The sequence below is a fragment of the Drosophila elegans genome, unplaced genomic scaffold (genome assembly GCF_018152505.1).
Source record: "Drosophila elegans isolate 14027-0461.03 unplaced genomic scaffold, ASM1815250v1 contig_349, whole genome shotgun sequence".
Lineage (NCBI taxonomy): Eukaryota > Metazoa > Arthropoda > Insecta > Diptera > Drosophilidae > Drosophila > Drosophila elegans.
The window spans coordinates 728,076-744,291 of NW_024545729.1; the positions used below are offsets into that span (position 1 = coordinate 728,076).

At 34.4% G+C, this 16,216-nt stretch overlaps 1 protein-coding gene across 10 annotated transcripts in view; it reads right to left on the reverse strand.

Moving 5' to 3' along the window:
- Positions 1 to 11,228, reverse strand: part of LOC108145272 (plasma membrane calcium-transporting ATPase 3) — a 37,510-nt gene extending 26,282 nt beyond the window's left edge. For 7 of the 10 annotated variants that reach the window (XR_005977432.1, XM_017270561.2, XM_017270558.2 and 4 more), the window contains exons 1-15: positions 11,113 to 11,228; positions 8,335 to 8,506; positions 8,079 to 8,273; positions 7,716 to 8,002; positions 7,051 to 7,261; positions 6,625 to 6,660; positions 4,460 to 4,872; positions 4,145 to 4,387; positions 3,834 to 4,075; positions 3,333 to 3,777; positions 3,178 to 3,265; positions 2,298 to 2,611; positions 2,040 to 2,238; positions 1,767 to 1,978; positions 1,548 to 1,699 (exon numbers count right to left, since the gene is read on the reverse strand). Coding sequence is in view for 9 of the 10 variants with exons in the window: in XM_017270561.2 (XP_017126050.1) it covers positions 1,548 to 1,699; positions 1,767 to 1,978; positions 2,040 to 2,238; positions 2,298 to 2,611; positions 3,178 to 3,265; positions 3,333 to 3,777; positions 3,834 to 4,075; positions 4,145 to 4,387; positions 4,460 to 4,872; positions 6,625 to 6,660; positions 7,051 to 7,261; positions 7,716 to 8,002; positions 8,079 to 8,273; positions 8,335 to 8,491 (3,194 nt within the window). In the remaining variant the exon portion in view is untranslated. The remainder of the gene's footprint in view (positions 1 to 1,547; positions 1,700 to 1,766; positions 1,979 to 2,039; positions 2,239 to 2,297; positions 2,612 to 3,177; positions 3,266 to 3,332; positions 3,778 to 3,833; positions 4,076 to 4,144; positions 4,388 to 4,459; positions 4,873 to 6,624; positions 6,661 to 7,050; positions 7,262 to 7,715; positions 8,003 to 8,078; positions 8,274 to 8,334; positions 8,507 to 11,112) is intronic. The other 3 variants (XM_017270559.2, XM_041708663.1, XM_041708662.1) reach the window with 2 other exon arrangements.
- Positions 11,229 to 16,216: the final 4,988 nt, after the last annotated feature.

Sequence of the window (16,216 nt, forward strand, 5' to 3'; positions counted from 1 at the left end):
TCAACTAGCATGCGGCTTAACACTAGCTTGAACAAGCTATTAGCGATTAAATATTTATTAGCTTGTAATTTGAAGTTTTAAGGCATATAGATGAATAAACAAATAAATAAAAAAAAAAACAAATACATAAAAAAAAAACAAATAATTAAACAACAACGAAATTCTCCGCAGTTCAGACTTACAATACGATCTTAATGCCTTGTTGTGATAATCCTTTGCATTATTTTAACTCAGCTCACAGTATATGTGGCATTGCGATAAGAGGTTGTGTGTTGACTAGAAACAAGCATCTTAATTGCTTTGGGGTGATTCTGGACCAAAACTGAAGTTTCATGGGCAGTGCTTGGATTGTAAAAAAGCCTTTAACTTTCTTAATTTCATTTAAACGTTGACCACTTTTGAGTCCCCAATAAAATACACTTCACTAGTATACCACGGTACCTAAACGGCTACCTTAGTCAAATAGATTTTTTCTTATTAGTTCATTTGTAAACTACATTTGATATCAAGTGTTCCCTGTCCCACAGAATCTCAATATCAAAGGAAACAATTAAGCAAAAACAAGAAAGAAATCCAGCATGAGCAGGCCGAAGCTATTATAAAAACAATAGGTATCATCCAGACAGCTTTGAAGCTGAGAGAATAGATTGCCTAGAAACGGACAGTCAGATTATCTCTGCAAATAATACTACAAGAATGTTTTTTTTTTTTTTGGGTCAGAAATGTCTCCTACGTCTTTATCGCAAACTTTTAACATAAATTAGAAGTTACATCCAATATATATACACACTCATTGTTCGGACGGAGGAAACTTACTTTGTTACGTGGTTATATGTTGGCAGTTATTTGCTAACCTTAACTAATAAACTAACAAGTGCAAAAAATTTATCTTTTGACTAAGCGATTAAATTATAGATAATAGGGTTAAAGGGTAAAGGGTATTGTGCTTTTCCTAAACAAAGGCGGTCTAATTGTGGAAAAATTGTGGAAAAATTCAATTTTAAAAATTTCATTTCATATGAAAATACATATTAAGGAAAAACACATTAAAATACTTAAAAATACTTACATGACATAAATATAGCTTATCTTATATCCCGATTGAAATAATGGTATTTCAAATACCTACTAACCGTTTTGAAATTTTCTTTTTAAAAAATTTTCTTGTAAATATATCCTTCCTAATTATTTTTTAAGAAGGGACTCTTTTAAGCAGTTTATTTATTTTGGCTGGAAATTATAAATATAGAACTATATTTAAAATACTATAATACATGCATTTTTTCATAATAATCATTAAAAAGTATAAATTTATAGCCAAAGTAATGAATAAATACAATTAGAAATACATATTGATGTTTTAGTTAACCAGAGCCTTAAATCTTAAGAATAACGAGCACTGAGTTAATAAATAGACTACACTTATAATGTTTCATTTCATTTCCGACTTATATATATTAAACGTACTAGTGTATGCTTTAACCAATGTCCATTTGTAAGCGGGTGTTTAGTATTTAAAAGCGGAATAACATTAAACATTTACTCACGATAATATCTTAGGTAATTTTCTTGTAGGCACTGACGTAATCAATTGACCCCAGACCAGTGTACCAATTCCAAAAAATATGCACCAGAGCCATTGGTCTAATGACAGGGCCTTGGTCGAGAAAGCCATTTTTCCATATTGAATGATTAACACCTTAAAAAAGACACAAAAATATTTATTTGTATTATATGTATATGTTCTTGAATTTAGAAAGTCTTACCTGTGATATCATGGTGAATATCCAAATGGTGTAAAATATGGGGTTTGTAAGAAGACCTTCAATTACGTTGCGCTGTCCATGAATTTTTCGAGCGTTTATTTCATTAAACAATGTCATCATGACAAATGTGTTAAATATAATTGTAAAGTGCTGTGTTGGGCCAGCGTTGAGTTCCTGCCCTCGTCCAGATTCAATATCAAGGATTAAATCACCTAAAACGCGGTTAAGTTTAATGTTATGTAAAAAGAAAAGGCAATGTTTAATATTACTTACCGACAAAGAGTAATCCAAATATAATAACCAACTGATAAAGCGCCTGACCCAAAATGTTTTTCATCATTGTGCGAGAAATTAAGGGTTTTGTGCGGCCATAGGGTTTGCGGAGCAATAGATCTGGTGTTGGAAACTCTGTTGCCAATGCAAGTGATGCCAATGTGTCCATTATTAGGTTTACCCACAACATCTGGACTGCCTATAATTTTATTTTTATTTTTGAGTTGTTCTCTAAAAAGATTTCCTTAAGAAACTTACCTTAAGCGGAGAATCTTGCACGGCACACGCACCAATAAATGCTACAATTACAGCGACTACATTGACTGTTAACTGAAACTGCAAAAACTTTGCAATGGAGTCATATACGTTTCGTCCCCACATTACAGCTTTGACAATGCTGCTAAAGTTATCGTCAGTCAATATAATATCAGAAGCTTCCTTGGCAACGTCTGTTCCGGCAATACCCATAGCGAAGCCCACATCGGCTTTTTTGAGAGCTGGGCCATCATTTGTTCCGTCGCCAGTTACAGCAACCACTTCGCGGTTTTCACTAACAGTGCTGTCAATGATACCTTTAAATATAAGAAAATTAGGGAAATTAGGGAATAAATAGTTTTTACTTTTTTTCGTAAACTCGTTGTAAAATAAATAGTTTTTACTTTTTTTCCTAAGCTTGTTGTAAAACCAGATTTTAGAATTAGTTTTGCTTGCTTGTTGTTTAGAAAACTTGGCTGCTTGCTAAAAAATAAAATGGTCAAAGTATTACACCTCGAACTTCTATAAGTCAAAGTGTTCACGAAATTAAGAGCAAAATATGGAAATAAGAAAACTTCGGCTGGCTGACGCCTTGCAGCTATTACAGAAATCCAATATTCCAAAAACGACTTTATTTCGATATTTATGTTATGTTCAAAACAATGAATTTAGGTGTTTAGGTCAGGGCCGAAACAGAAACAGTACAAGAAAAATATCACTGGCTCTGCTCTCATCTCGTTCTCAATTTGTTTCTATCGCTACTTTTAACGCAGAGCACAGAAGTACATTTTTTGCTGTTGAGCAAAGCAGAACACTTACATTTTCGTTGTTCTGCATTCGTATTATTTAAGTTAACATTTAAAAGAAAAGGATGACAACAAACCTTTAACCAAAGTATACTTGTCAGTTGGAGATGAACGAGCTAGAACCCGCAATTTCGGCCATACTTTATCAATCAGATGTTGCTGAATCTGGTAGTTAAAGTAAAACAATAAAACGTTAGAACTGAGCCGAACAACAAAAGGTATAAAAACGTACATCTCCGTTGCTATCCCGAATACGCCTGTTAAATTCTTTGCCTTCCAGAATAAGAAAGTCATCATTGGGGCGCAAAATACCGCACTTGCTTGCAATCGAACGTGCCGTATTAATGTTGTCTCCAGTGACCATGCGCACGGTAATACCAGCGCGTTGGCATTTTCGAATAGCGTCTGGTACTTCGGGACGAACTGGATCTTCTATGCCAACCACACAGAGGCAGGTAAGATTCGTCATAATGTTTTCCTCGTCGTCCCAGTTAGGTTCACCATCAATATGAACTTCATTGATTGCGGCTTTGCCAGGCACAAAGTCACGATATGCCACAGATATGGTGCGCAGACCGTCACAAGCCATTGGTTCAATAACTTCACGAATTAGACGCTCTTGCATATCTCTTGTAAACTTTTCCAAATTGCCTTCATGGCCATATATAAAAGCACATCTACAAGAATCAAATAAAGTTATAAATATGTTTTTGTTTTAACGAATGATACGAACTTTTTCATAATGATTTCTGAAGCTCCTTTAGTGTACAGCCTATATCCTCCATTGGGACGCGGTATTACAGTTCCCATACTCTTGCGAACCGAATTAAAAGTATACACTCGGGTAAATTTATCCTCTGTAATCTCATCTCGAATAGATTGGTACTTGACACCTAGTCCCTGGACAAAGCCCAAGAGAGCACACTCTGTTTTGTTTCCAACTTGGATTGGTAAGTCTCCCGGGTTGTGCCCGCTCTTTTCGATTTAAAAGAAATAAAAATATATTAATACCAAGCGGGCTTCAAATCAAAAACTAAAAATTACCATTATATTTGAAGTGTACGCCGAATTAACAGATATTCCCATTGTGATCAAATTGCCCACATGTTGGGGAATATCGCTAAGGGTGGGCAAAACTTTGCACAGTTTCTCGCAGATGTAAGACTGTACAACAGTCATACGATTGGTTGTAAGAGTTCCAGTCTTATCAGAGCAAATGGCAGTGGCATTACCCATTGTTTCACACGCATCCAAATGTCTCACCAAATTATTGTCCTTCATCATTTTCTGTAAAAATATGTATGCAAGTTTAAGTAAATGCGAGCCAATTAACGTTTTATCTCTTGAAAACCAACTAACCTTTACAGAATATGCTAGGGATAAGGTTACAGCCAGAGGAAGTCCCTCTGGTACAGCCACTACTAATACTGTGACACCAATAATCAAGTGTTTCACCAAGTTATTGGCATAGGTGTTTTTCCAAGGTTTCTCGTCAATAACAAAGGTTTTAATACAAAACTGAATAATCAGAATTATAACTGTGAGTACGGCAATGGTCGATCCAGCGTATCCAATCTGTATAGCTAACTTTGTCAGCTTTGCCTGCAGCACAGATTTCTCTTTTTTATGTCCTGTCTCAGCAGCTGCGGATGTCGAGGAAGATTGCGGGACATGATTTCCCTCAGATTCAGACTTGGTCCCTTCGCTGGAGACTGTTTGACGTTGATTTTGGGCTTGCGTACCCTTCGTTTGCGCTCGACCGTCGCCTTCACCTGCATCGTGCGAAAAAAATTGTTTTAAATAAAAAAAACAAGCTAACTAGGCAACAAATAATCGTGGGGTAGGTGTTTCATAACAAATAAAATATTTTAACATCAAGCCTGTGCTTCTTGTTCCTAATTGAATACTGGCTAAACAAAATAGAAGCTCGATTTATTTTCACTTTGCAGGATACATATACAACCATATAGTGTACATATCTAGATTCTTGACTAGGAAAAACTCCATATAGTTTGAAGTCGAAACAGCTGAAAGTGGCACATGGTATCATAAGCGCCATAGAACGTAAGTAAACCCTGCATTCCAAATCTGCCTGATTAAAAGGCGACTTCGACCGCAATTTTAATACATTAAGAGTTATTTAAACCATTAGCCCTGCCAAAAGCCATGGCTGCTATCCCTTACTGTAGCTTAAGTTTTTAACTTAAAGGTTACAGTTTGTTAATAAATAAACCATAAGCCAGGTTTACGACGTCGCAGCACAATTCCCTATTTGTGAACCACATTTGCGAAAAACAAGTAAACACATGTTATTTGTACCGAAACTTTCTACTCTTTTTTATATTGCAATAGGATCAATCGGAAAATGAATTCTAAAAAATATAGCGTCTTTGTTATTAAACATATCCACAAAGAACTCGAGGACTATTTTGTCTGATTTAGGAAAAAGGTTTCATAGACACTGATTCAATATTATAAATAGGAACTGGTGCAATAAGGGTAAATGAAATACATTTATGCTTTGACTGCAGGAATATATATATATATACGTCATATCACCGATGTTAGCTTTCGCTGCTAGTAATGGGCCTGTGATATAAATATTCTTTCATAATTTATCTTTTGTTAATGCCGTATCAAATGGCTAATACGTTGTTTTCCTTTAAGCAATCGCACTAAAAAATAGTATTTTACTAAAACAAATCTCCATTGCACAGAAAATTCTTGACTAAAATTATTATTATTATTCTTAAAATGATGGTGAACAATTTTATTAACTAACTACCATATGAACTCTCGGAATAAGTATTACCAATAATCTAACTTTACTGTTTCTAAAAATATACGCCCGTGCGTATATTGTCTAGGAAAAGTAGGAAAAGTTTAATTTTGGTTATGTCTGAAATGGTATAGAAAATATTTTTTACAACTTTCTGATCATTTATTTTACGATAACAATTTTTTCCGCACAGGGGAAAAAATGTAAACTGAAACCGTTTAAGTCCCTTATACACCGGAAAAACAGTTCAGTTGCCAAAGACCATGAAACCAATACAGCGACTTTTTCTTAATGGTCACTCTTATTTCAGATAAAAAAAATCAACCGGTTAATTTTAAATTTGGCAAACATTTTGGCAAATTTCACTTTTTCCTTAAAAATTCTCAAAAACCATGTCTAAATTTGTAAACTAAACATCAGAGCTAAGCTGGTTGAGATTTGGTTAAATTTATAAATATATAACAGAAACTTTGATTTAAACAGCAAAACGTCTTTTTTAGAAGACCTTCCTAGAAAAATCAATGTCCCTAAGATGTTTGCCGATAGAATCGAATACAAAAATTAATGGATGTAATTTAATTAACTATTTTAATTAGCAACATTTCATTGCTATAAACTTGAGGTATTTTAAAGTAAATAAATTATTGATGTATAAAATATTAAAATATAGGCAAAACATAAATATTCGCTTCAAAAATATTTTTGGTATACAAATAATAAATATCAATATTACGCTTGAATTCACCTGTCAAACTCTTTTGCTTGTTGGCCTTTTTGGCTTCTGAATATCAACAATGATATAAACATTTAATGTTTCCGTTTCGTTTATATTTTGGTTTAGATTGAAGATATTGATTGGTTGTTTTGTGGTAGGTTGTGGTCGCAGGTTTTATTTGGTAGGTTGGTTGGTTGATTGGGTAGATGAAGGATGATGGGTCAATCAATTCACATCATGCAATTCACATATGACAATTGGGATATGTAAAAATAGCAAAAAAAAAATAATAATAAATAAATAAATATATGTATAATATACACCTTTTAAACAATTAATATGTTTTATAATAACGCCGTTTGAACATTATTTATTTAATAACATTTCACAAAGCGTTTGGATTATGTTGAAGTATTTCATCAAACTCATATTTAGCATTGCTTTGTTCGTACTCACCCTTTTTCATCTTTTTAATTTCAGCTTCCTGCTCATCAACTGCCGCACCAAGAAGCGTAAAAATTATGCCGGCCTGAGAGTTAACCCCTACGGCGGTAACGACCATTTTGCCACTGCCTTCCATAACATGCGTGCCGGAAAGAACCATGGGATCAACGTCTGCTCCCTTTTTGACATGGTCTGATTCACCAGTTAACGAAGATTCGTCCACCTGCAGAGCAAACCATAATCTTTATAAACTAAATGATTAGGTTTTTGTATTTTTTTTATTATTTAATGCCCTTCCAATCGTAGAAACAAATCAGTACTGGCTTTTTTTGTCTTTGAAACGTGTGTTCCAGTAGTAAATATTGGTACGAGACGAACAATAATTCCCATAAACTTGCTTCATATATTGGTATATTTCAATAAATTAAATATTGGGTGTATTTCATAAAGCTGTCACAGAACATGAATAAAAAAACCGGCATAGCTCTGTTGCTTTTAAACAAAATCGATAGTATTGATTTCAGATATGCGGTTCGTTTTTCCATACATTTTTTGTAAAAGCTGATCGTCATCGGAAGAGTTGCCCGTTTAGCATAGGCAAAATGTATGGATTAAATGCGGTATTCATTCAAAATATACCACGAGTCGGCTATATCGGTGTTCTACTTTTAACATACCTTTAGGTCGTTGCTTTGAATAAGACAACCATCTGCTGGCAATAAGTCTCCATATTTGACCTGAGCAATATCGCCAACCAGAATGTCTCCAACAGAAATTTGGCACACTTCCCCTCCTCGGATTACAGAAAACTTGTGCTCGCCCTCAATACGGTTCTGCAGTCCTCGGAATTGTCTTTCTTTTGAGTAATCATTAAAGGCTGTCACTATAACTACGACAATAACAGAAATAAGAATGGCCAATCCTTCAATCCACCCATGGTGTTCCTCCTCCTCTTGTAGCACAGCTGTTAATTAGAATATAGCCTTGTAGTATAGAATTCCGATACAGCCCAATTTAGCAGTCAGATTTAATTTACTTACGCGCGTCCTCGTCGGCGGGTTTATAAAATGATAGACCGAGAGATACTAATGCAGCTACCTCTAAAATAATAAGTGTTACATCCTGAAGAGCCTCCCAGACTAGTGTCAAAAAGGTTTTTGGTGGCTTCGGTGGTATTACATTTGAACCGAACGTTTCGCGCCTGTGTTCCTCGTCAGCTGTCGAGCCACTTAGACCTAAAGTAGGAACACTTGCGTTATTAAATTGAATAAATGTTGTAAATGGAGCCAAACTTTCCTTCATTGGGAGATGTGTATAACTTTTTACATATTTCATGAATACCACCAAATTCAGCTATCTTCATTACACCTTCACGACCGCGGTGCTCCATGAGCTCGCGCAGTTGTTTAAGTGATATACCATATTGCGCCGGTCTTCCATCTATAGTGGCCATTTGTTATGGTCTACTCTGTAAGTGAAAGCAAGTTTAATCAAGATTTTGTAAAAACTTATCAGCCTTGTGTGGCAAAAGTTCCGTAAAAAGTTAGAAAACCCATTTTTTGCGTTGCGATCTATATATACAAAAATTGTTGTTGTCTACCTACATGTGATCGTATTTCTATTCTAAGCTTTCCTAAAAATTGTTCCTCGAAATCAGCATCATATACCGCTGTTAAAGATACGACTCATGGGAAAATTTAAAAGAGGATTGAACGATTTGTACGATTTACAGAGCAACTTTGTAGGGATGGTCTTAATCTATGGTTTCTAAGTGATTTAAATTTGATTTAAAAAAGCTATGCAAGCTACATAAATTGTTAGAAATTACTATATCTCGGAGTCGCAAATGTTAAGAAACAACAAAGTTATACTTTTATATTCTTTACTATTAATTATATTCATATATATTCATACATATATATATTTATATGTATTATACAGTATACCGATCCGCTCCGTACTGACTTATATACTACCTAGAATAGAAATAAAAATTTTGAAAAAAATTATCCAGACATCTTTGAAACTGGAAAATTTTTTTTTCTACAACTGGCATGTCAAGATCTCGCCTGGTGATGCTTATTAAGATTAAATATATATAATATATATAAATTATATGCTTGAAAATGTCTCATTTACTGAATTTCAAAATTTTAACATAAATTATTATATCCTCAACAAGGGGATACAAATTTTCCTGAAGTTGTCACCATAAATGTGTGATCGCAAAAACACCTGAAATTTTGATTATTTTGAAGTGTATATTTTGTGTCAAAATAACTTGTCAAACTAATAAACAGTACGAACTGGAATTATCTTTTAAAAAAATGTAATTTTTGGTTCGACTAGTATCTAAGAAAACACTTTTGTGACGCATTATTGACCCGTTCAAGATAACGGTATGACTGCATAAAGTGTCGTAAATACGTATCTAGCTGAAAGTAGATTGATCCAAGTACGCTCGACCACAAAAAAATTTATATTTTTATACACTGATAATCTTTCAACCTGATAAAACACAATGACGTCAAAATACCAGTAAAAACTAATTCGGACCAAACTAATTTAAACACATGGTAAACGACTGTGTTCACGAAAATAACTTTAGCGATTAATTATGTTTTTTTTTTACTCAACGTTAAATCGCTACCAATAGACGATAATTGATATTAAATTCCTTTAATGGCCGGTTTCTTGAGATCCATTTAATGTCTCGACCAGGCAAGAGCAAACCGTTTTTTCGGATGTAATTTATTTAAATGAGAAACAACAAGCATTAAAAAGCACAATGGTTGTTTTGAATTGCAAAAAAATAAAAATGTCTCTAATTTTTTATCTGACCATGAAATCAGCCATTTTTCTAGTGGACCAAAAGACTTGACAGGAATTCCTGGACCTTGTAAGTGATTTTATCTGTCAAAAAATGTAAACAATTTGCATATTTGTATAATGGCCTATGTATAAAGTAAAAATAATCGGATGCCCGGTGTAAAAACACTATGATGCCAAGATATATAGCTGCGGCAACTAAAAATTTTTTATGTTGTAAACTACAAATATAAATGTGGTCGAAATATTCATGAACGTCCCATGATCATTTATTATTACTACCTCCTTTCTTTTAAATATTCAAATTCTCGTTTTAATATTTTAAAAGAACAAAAAGCTTCAAAATGTATGATTCTTTTAGCAAAGCAATAAACAAAATCATTTTCATACGAACATACATGTGTATTTGGGAAAGAAAAAACAAACAAAACGTACATTTAAACTTGAAAGGGTACTACTATTTTATTGATCACAGCTGTGAAAGAACTGAACTTCTATCAGAGTGATGAGGTATGAACGTCTTCCATAAATAGATATACACGCATTTATACGTCTGTAAGAACACCTACTGGTGCACGATTTCGAATGTATTTGAGTTTGATTCGGCCATATCATATTTGGACCATCGGCACAAATTCCTGCACATGCAAACATTACACGCTAAGCGCGTACGAAGGGTATTTTTTCTACATATTACAAGTGTAATACTTATGTGTAAATATATGTTGGTGGATTGTTTTGCATGTATACAAGTATACCACGCCTTGTAACAAATGAATCATAGTATTTAATACAGTTTCATACAGTGTTTTTCCCGTCCAAACACCACACAGAATTAATATTTATTTTATATCCATACACTCAAGTTTTGGGTAAAGGAATTAGACATCAATGCTCCACATTCAGGAATCTTACGTCATACGTCATGACATGAGCTACATACATATTTGCACTTGTATTGGCCACATTGGCAATGGAATAAGATATACATATGCATGGGGAACCTTCAAGCAAGAGCACATTATACACACTAATGTATTGATTCTGACGCTGTTTTCGATGATATCAGTCAATATTTAACATTGCAAACAGATAAATCAGAGATTCTCTCAATGCTTGGATATTCTTACAAAGAGTATGATATCACTAAGTTTGCTGACGATATTATACATCCAAAACTCCTTGCATTAACATATGCCCCAATTTTATTTAACTTTCAACTTTACATTAGCATACAATACATACACAATTAGTAGTTGTTTTAGTTTCACACGACGAAATGTAACAAAATATTTTATCTAAATTTATGACACTCCGTTTTTCAGCAATATTTATACTCGACAGAGGGAAATATCGATACATCAAAATGTAACACTATCGAAAGGTTTCTCCTTGTCAACAAAATGTAAACTTATTAATCGATATATCGGCACAGTGCACTAGCTAAATAATGAACTTTTTTTAATGTAGCCTATGCAACAATCTTAGTCGCAGCAGTATTTAGTTTTTTTGGTTTCACCTTGATTTTTTTCGTATTAACTGGCTACGAAGCGGTCTTGCCTGCGTATGAGAACACAACGGACTGAGGTATCATGCTTAACGCGAAAGAGCTATTTGTAGAAGTTGTGAACCGTTTTCAAAAGTATCTGACAGATAGCAGTCCAGCTGTTTGTCTTGATTATCGCAGTTATCAACTTATCAATTGTTTGACTTTATTACGCTAGCACTGCGGCGTCCATCTACCTGAGAGATAAGAAGCATACACATTTTAGTACACTCGCAGAAAATGTTTGAGCTTAGCAGAAAGCTAGAAAATGGTTTAAAATAATTGTGAGTATTAATTGAAAAACCCTTGCAGGAGGGTATTATAATTTCAGTCAGAAGTTTCCAACACAGTGAAGGATATTTTTTTCGACCCCATTAGTATAGACACATGTACATTCTTGATCAGCATCACTGCTGTATGTCCGACCGTCCGTGTGTCCGTTTCATCGCAAGCTAGTCTCTCAGTTTTAAATATATCTGCATGAAACATTGTCTTTTAATCAGTGTTGGGAAAGGTACTACTCTTATGGATATAGGTAAGGTACAAGGTATTTGAGTAAAAAAGTATTTAGGTAAGGTAAAAGGTACACAATTAAGTAAGTATATGGTAATGTAAAAAGTACAACAGAGGTAAAAAAAATATTTTTTTTATTTTTTTTTACCTTTCATGAAGTTGTAGATGAATTATGATATTGTGTATATGCTCTGGCAATTAAGTCTTGTACATCTTGCATATGCGGTGAAACTAACTGTTCTTTAAGTTGCAGTCAGATTATGTTTTTATTATTTGCATATTGGCTAAAATAAATAAAACCAAATTCAAATTAGTGGTATCATGCTAATTTGAAAATCAATAAAAAAATAAATATATTTCAATACCTAAATGTCTAACATAGCATATTCTTAAGATCTTTACCTAGGTAATGTAAGGTAAGGTAATGTATAATGCATACATTTGTACCTAGGTACGCACCTTAGTACAAATATCTTGGTACACCCCAACACTGCTTTTAATGCCGGTAGTTTAACAGTCGAGCCTTAAATAGCTCCTATATGAAAAATTATTGAAAAACATTATACCTTGGCTGTTTTTAAATTTTTGTTTCATATTCTTTACTAGAGTATTTCCACAGAGATCCGTTGAGAGGATGGTCCATAAGGTTTTGCGGTTCCAAAGACTTCCTAGTTAGTACGCCGTTAAAATTTGACGGACTAACACATGCGATAGTTAGCCGATGTTTCTGCGGTGCAGCCCTCTTTCCACGCAATCCATCCCTGGAAAATCGTTGGGTTTTTGAAAAAAGTGAAACTCCGGTTTTCACAGAGCACACCCACCTTCAACCTTCCGATGATCTTAAAAGCTGTAGCTCATCAAAACATAAACAAAGATGGTGACTTTCTTTTGGTCTGTTTGGAAAGAGAGCATAAGATAAAGTATTGGGCGATTTAATCTAGTAGTTCCCATTCAAACAAGAAAAGAAGCCAATTTCGGCAAGTCGATGTTAATATACCGTTTTATTACAAAAATGAAATATTCTTTAAATGATCAATATTTCGATTTATATGCGTATACTCTATGTTCAATAACATTGAAGCTACAAATTAAACGATTTTTTTTTCCCGATTTGAATAAAATGAAAAGCGTAATCCTGAATTATTAAATTATTCCCATATCCAGAATAAATAAAAGCAAGAAAGGAAGCATACCTCCGAAGTTTATATACCTTTGCAGCTATGGAAAACCTTAATTTTCTAAAAAAAAATACATTTCGCTTTATATGCGTATAGTTTAAAAACATTGAAGCTATAACGATTTTCAGCTTAATTATTCGGTCGTTTCTATGGCTGATATATGATATCGTTTTCCGATTTGAAAAAATTAAAAGCGTAAATCTGAACTATCAAAATATTTCTATGTCTAAACGAATTTTTTTTTTTAAATTCAATAACGGCAGAAGTTAAATTTTTTTTATATTGATTGTTTCTATGGGAGCTCTTTGATGTACGCGTCCGGTTTTAATCAAATTTTAAACGTTATTCGGAAACATTACTATATCTCGAGAACAAAAAAAATATATATTCATATATTTTTCCGATTGTTCATATGAAACTATATACATATATTTCATTCTATCGAACTCTTTTCGAAGTACGTCTTCGGGCTCATATTTTATTTTAATGCTATGGATTAGTTGGCTTATATGTACACAAAAAAGAAGATGGCTGCCATGTCAATTCTAATTCTGTCGCGCGAAAACATTAAAGTTACACCCAAAAATCATCGGCTACATATCGGCTTTAAGCGTGCGGTTATAGCGTATTTCCACAGAGATCCATCCACCTTCCACCATCCGTTGATGGTCCATAAGAATTTGCAGTTCCAAAAACTTCCCAGTTAGTCCGCCGTTAAAATTTGACGAGCTTTGACGGACTAATTTATGCTATAATTAGCCGATGTTTCTGCGGTGGTCTTTCCACGCAGTCCTTCCCTGAAAAACCGTTGGGATTTTTGATTTCAGCTTATCTTAACAGCTGTAGCTCACCAAAACATAAACGACGATGGTTAACTTGTTGACTTTATTTACGCTTTGACGAGCAACAGCTGTTCAGATCAGCTGAAAACGGAAGGAGGAAGGTGGATGTGCTCTGTGGAAATCTGAGTTTCACATATGTTGAAAATTCCAACCGTTTCCAACGGATGGGCTGTGTGGAAAGACGGCATTAGGAACGTAAATTCTACCGTAAATTTTTTTTTTTTTGCCAAGGCAAAACCTTTCAAACCATCTTTGACAGAGATGGTGGATGGTGCTAATTGGGACTAGTCCATTAAAACATCAAACATTGGGTAGCTATAAATGAAAAAAAACTTATGTACAATTTCGATAACACTCCCCTTCCGCTATCGCAGGAGAGTATGTTTGCGAGCGTATGCTATTTTTGGTGAGCCGATTTCAATATCAATAATGAGACAAAAAAAAAATACCTTGTTATCGTAAATACATACATATACTGGTTAATAATAATGGTTCAGAAACCGGTTGTGTGCCCTGGATCAAAGCCAATGTCCGATAATTCTGCTTATGGCTCTTATTTCATTCATGTCCATATTTGTTCTGTGGGCTATATACCGTCCTCCCACAACGTTTAACCGCGGGAAACTGTTGGGATTTTTGACAAATGTAAAACTTCTATTTAGACAGAGCACATCAACCATCCGATAACAATTTTTCTGAACACCTGTGGCCCATCAAAACATAAAAAAGTCAAACAAGTCAACCTGCATTTAATAGCCTGATTCCATTTAGCATAACGCGCATTTATTTTCACAGGAAATCACATAAGGCTAAATACAGCATACATGCGATTAAAAATAATTCGCACCGAACATTTTTAGAAAAAAATACCGGAAAATACTGATTTTTAACGATATTTCGTTAGTTCCACCTCTATAGCAGCTGGGTTTTATGCAATGATGGCGCAACATTTGATTTCTTTTGAATATAAAATCTGTTTTGCGTAAAAATTACTGGAAACAATAGCAAGCGCAATAAATCCTGCTCGCAGGTCCAATGCATTACTGCTGTATCTCTGGCAGGAAAAAACTCCCACATAACCGGGGATCCTTCTTTTTTGTAGAAGTTTTGGTGCTCTCCTTTGCAAGCCCGTCAAACAACACCATCAGCTTTCCTTTCTTGTGGCCCAAGTTGGCAAATGCCTCGATATCATTATGGATGACCTACTGAGCACTGAAGATATCAGTGAACTTGCTTGTATTCATGATTTTAAATTCATTTCATATTGATTTGCGACAATTCAAAAGTAAACAAACCCAGAACAGTTGTTCGTTCCACTCACATGTCGGAGTAGCATAACCTAAATGCTAATGCGCCAATGAAATCAAGCACATATAAAAAGTCCACTAATGAGGCAATGGAATCAGGCTAATAATTTTGATGAGCCACAGGTGTTCGGATCAAACGCATTCAGCCTAAGGCACATTTATTTACACAAGGAATCCCATAAGGCTAATTGCCAAATTTAAAATGAATGCGATACGAAAAAGCTAAAAATATATTCGATAAAAAAATCATTAGCCCCGAACTTAAAAAAAAAAAAAAAATGGGAAAATACCGATATTAAACGATATTTTGTTCGTGCCACCACTAAAAACGCTGGTTTCTACATCCAAAGGTGACGCAATCTTTGATTTCTTTCGAATATAAAATCTATTTTGAATAAAAATGACTGGTCGTGGTCGTGGTCGCAGGTCCACAATGCTATACTGTTGGACCTCTGGCTGGAAAAAACTCAAACTTGTACGGGATTCTCTGTTTTTTTTTGAAATTGTGGATGTCTCCTAAGCAAATTCGTCAAACAACACCACCAGCTCCCATACCTTGTTCAAGTTGGCAAATGTCTCGGGCGCATTATGGCTGTCCTGCTGAGCATTAAAGATTTTGCGTAATCTTGCTCAAACTAACGATTTTTAATTAATTTCGTTTGGAGTTGCGTCAATTCATTCACAACAACAACATTCCATGTTCACAGCAACATTCCATGTTCACAACAACATTCTCATGTTGTTTTGCCAATGGAATCAGGCACATTTAAAAAGTCTATTAATGCAGCACTGGAATCAGGCTATAAAAAAAACTGCGTTTGGCCGCATACGCAGCCTAATGGTCATTTGGCCCTAATTAATGGTAACTTTGTCTACGTCTTAGTGGAATCTTCAAAGTGGGTTAAAAGCCTATTCAGCGACCAATTTCCGCTTCGCTGTTGCGAATTGTAGGCTGTAAATTCG